The following is a 3,535-nucleotide window of genomic DNA, read 5'->3' as shown; positions in this document are numbered from 1 at the left end:
CTATTTACAGCATGCCTTCCTGGACAGAACTTTTTACAAACATAGTTCTCTATTCAATGCTTTTGTGTCTTTGATAACAAGGAATAAATGGATGGTGAGTACTCCTATTTTTTATGTGATAAATCTTTAATACACAAAACACAAAAGAATTAAGACAAGAGAAAATAATGCAGATCAGAAGAAAATAACCCAGACCATTACTGTATAAACTAATGTAACAGGAGCACTTTAGGCAAGTCAGTAGTATCCTGAGTAGGCCAATCACACCGCCACAAAGGACTGTCAGCTTTGTTTTCCAGGCTGAGCTACCTCAAAGGCAGACAAACACAAATCGATAAATGAAATTCCTCATAAAGTCAAATTCTGGTAACCCACTTATTGGTGTTGTGGGTAGGACTATAAATGAGAGAAAGGCTGTAATTTAAAGTTTGTTTTTATGGACCCTGACTTTCTCAGATATTATTATGATTATTATCTTATAATGCCAATAGTATTTTTCTGAGTCCTTAATAAATTTTACTTTTTAGAGAATTTTTAGGTTCACGGCAAACTTGAGTAGAAAATACAGAATACCAATGTATTCCCTGTCCCCAAATATGCATAGCCTCCCCCAGTATCAATATCCTGCAGCAAAGTGGTAAGTTGAGCACTCATATTTTAACCCTCTTCCTGTTTAGAAACAAAAAAGTGCAGCTCTCTGCCAGCGCTCATTTAATTTTACATAAACATGCTCTTTGAGGCTGAAGCAAATCTGACTGATTTTCGATGTGCAAGTAAAATATAAAAACTGTTCTTAGAGTTATTTCTAAACAGAACTAACATCAGAATCGTCTGAATCATCAGAATCATCTATTTCAGAAAACTCAGATTCATCAAATGAATCTTCGGCCAACAACTGTTCGTGAACAATGTTAACATCACACATAGGAATGCTACGTTTTCTAGGATTTGACATTTTCCACAATCAAGAATTACTATATTTTGTAAATGGAAATACCACTACTAAAAACAGAATGCTGTAAATAGAATGATGTCTTTTGTGTCCAAAGTCGATACATTAAAATGATGCAAAAACAATAAGTAAACTGAGATATTTCACGGCAAAGCTGTCTTAGGGTAAATGCTGCAGCCATAAGCTCTGCCAGCAAATATTCTCAGGGCAAACGGGAAAATGGTTAATAAATTATAAGACATCTCCGTTCCGGCAGCGGCAGCTCAAGTGGCAAAGGCAAGATGGGTCAAAGTCAGAGTGGTGGTCATGGTCCTGGAGGTGGCAAGAAGGATGATAAGGACAAGAAGAAGAAATATGAACCTCCTGTACCAACTAGAGTGGGGAAAAAGAAGAAGAAAACGAAGGGACCAGACGCTGCCAGCAAACTGCCACTGGTGACACCTCACACTCAGTGCCGGTTAAAATTACTGAAGTTAGAGAGAATTAAAGACTATCTTCTCATGGAGGAAGAATTCATTAGAAATCAGGAACAAATGAAACCATTAGAAGAAAAGCAAGAGGAGGAAAGATCAAAAGTGGATGATCTGAGGGGGACCCCGATGTCAGTAGGAACCTTGGAAGAGATCATTGATGACAATCATGCCATCGTGTCTACATCTGTGGGCTCAGAACACTACGTCAGCATTCTTTCATTTGTAGACAAGGATCTGGGGAACCTGGCTGCTCGGTCCTGCTCAATCACAAGGTGCATGCTGTGATAGGGGTACTGATGGATGACACGGATCCCCTGGTCACAGTGATGAAGGTGGAAAAGGCCCCCCAGGAGACCTATGCGGATATTGGGGGGTTGGACAACCAAATTCAGGAAATTAAGGAATCTGTGGAGCTTCCTCTCACCCATCCTGAATATTATGAAGAGATGGGTATAAAGCCTCCTAAGGGGGTCATTCTCTATGGTCCACCTGGCACAGGTAAAACCTTGTTAGCCAAAGCTGTAGCAAACCAAACCTCAGCCACTTTCTTGAGAGTGGTTGGCTCTGAACTCATTCAGAAGTACCTAGGTGATGGGCCCAAACTCGTACGGGAATTGTTTCGAGTTGCTGAAGAACATGCACCGTCCATCGTGTTTATTGATGAAATTGACGCCATTGGGACAAAAAGATATGACTCCAATTCTGGTGGGGAGAGAGAAATTCAGCGAACAATGTTGGAACTGCTGAACCAGTTGGATGGATTTGATTCTAGGGGAGATGTGAAAGTTATCATGGCCACAAACCGAATAGAAACTCTGGATCCAGCACTTATCAGGCCAGGCCGCATTGACAGGAAGATTGAGTTCCCCCTGCCTGATGAAAAGACGAAGAAGCGCATCTTTCAGATTCACACAAGCAGGATGACACTGGCTGATGATGTAACCCTGGACGACTTGATCATGGCTAAAGATGACCTCTCTGGTGCTGACATCAAGGCAATCTGTACAGAAGCTGGTCTGATGGCCTTAAGAGAACGTAGAATGAAAGTAACAAATGAAGACTTCAAAAAATCTAAAGAAAATGTTCTTTATAAGAAACAGGAAGGCACCCCTGAGGGGCTGTATCTCTAGTGAACCACGGCTGCCATCAGGAAAATGGTTGGGAAATTTCTCAATCCCTGAAAGGGATGAGGTTGGGGGAGTTGCTCAGAAGAATCCCTGTTCCCATTGATTTTTATTAGCAAAGCATCCTGTGTCTTTTGGAGTACTATGTGTAAGTGCCCATTGGGTGGTCTGTCTGTTGGTCACTGCAGCAGTCTGCTTCCCAATAAAGCGTGCTCTTTCACATACACTTCCTGTTTCTGCAGTCTCCACACACACCTACCGCTCAGCAGCAGGCTGTGGGTGGACCCAGCTGCAGGGAAGCCTCTGGACAGGAACTCAGGCTGCAGTCACAAGGAGTGTGGACCTCACTATGCGTTCCCCGCGTCACACCCCCAGAGCTGGCGTTCAACAGTAATTACGGCGGGAAATGGTCACTACCACAGAGCCAGGGATATTCGTTGTTTAATAAAGGCTGAGTTAATGTGAAAAAAAAAAAAAAAAAAAAAAAAAAAAAAAAAAAAAAAGACATCTCCTTCTTCTCCATGGGACTTTTGAGTACTAATTCCAGTTCCCTAAAAACTTATTAAGACATATTAAGACTCTGAGATACTAACCTGTAATACGAGTCCTAATATCCCATTCCCAGTCATTTCAGGAAAATCAAAATCATAGCTGACATTTTCCAAATATGCCTTATGCATCTGAGCTTTTCTAAGCACTTGACCCATATGAAGTACTTTAATCCTTAGAACAAATAGTGAAAAATGCATGAGTATACATATTTTAATAAACTGGGAGATGTCTCCTGCCTTTCCATGTAATTTATGGTATCCAGCACATGCAGTTTACATGTGCCAGATGTTCATCAACAAATGTGTCCACGAATGGCAGGAAAAAGTTTAACACTTCTCCATATGTATTAGCAGAAAAATTTAATAATCATATCATGGGGGAATCGTATGGTTCTGTCCACATGTTGCATATGTACTTATATTTCCCTCCAAATG

The 3,535-nt window shown here is 41.0% G+C and overlaps 1 protein-coding gene across 1 annotated transcript; it reads left to right on the top strand.

Annotated features, from left to right (window-relative positions):
• The first annotated feature begins 1,205 nt into the window (after window positions 1–1,205).
• LOC104658905 (26S proteasome regulatory subunit 4) lies at window positions 1,206–2,775 on the top strand. The gene is given in 2 exon segments (XM_010359036.2): window positions 1,206–1,660; window positions 1,663–2,775. Coding segments are annotated over 2 exon segments (1,320 nt in total). The 5' UTR covers window positions 1,206–1,233; the 3' UTR covers window positions 2,556–2,775.
• The last annotated feature ends 760 nt before the right edge of the window (window positions 2,776–3,535 follow it).

This window comes from Rhinopithecus roxellana, chromosome 14 (assembly GCF_007565055.1).
Source record: "Rhinopithecus roxellana isolate Shanxi Qingling chromosome 14, ASM756505v1, whole genome shotgun sequence".
Classification (NCBI taxonomy): Eukaryota; Metazoa; Chordata; class Mammalia; order Primates; family Cercopithecidae; genus Rhinopithecus; species Rhinopithecus roxellana.
Note: the sequence above shows the minus strand (reverse complement) of the source record. Positions and strands in the feature narration are given on the sequence as shown.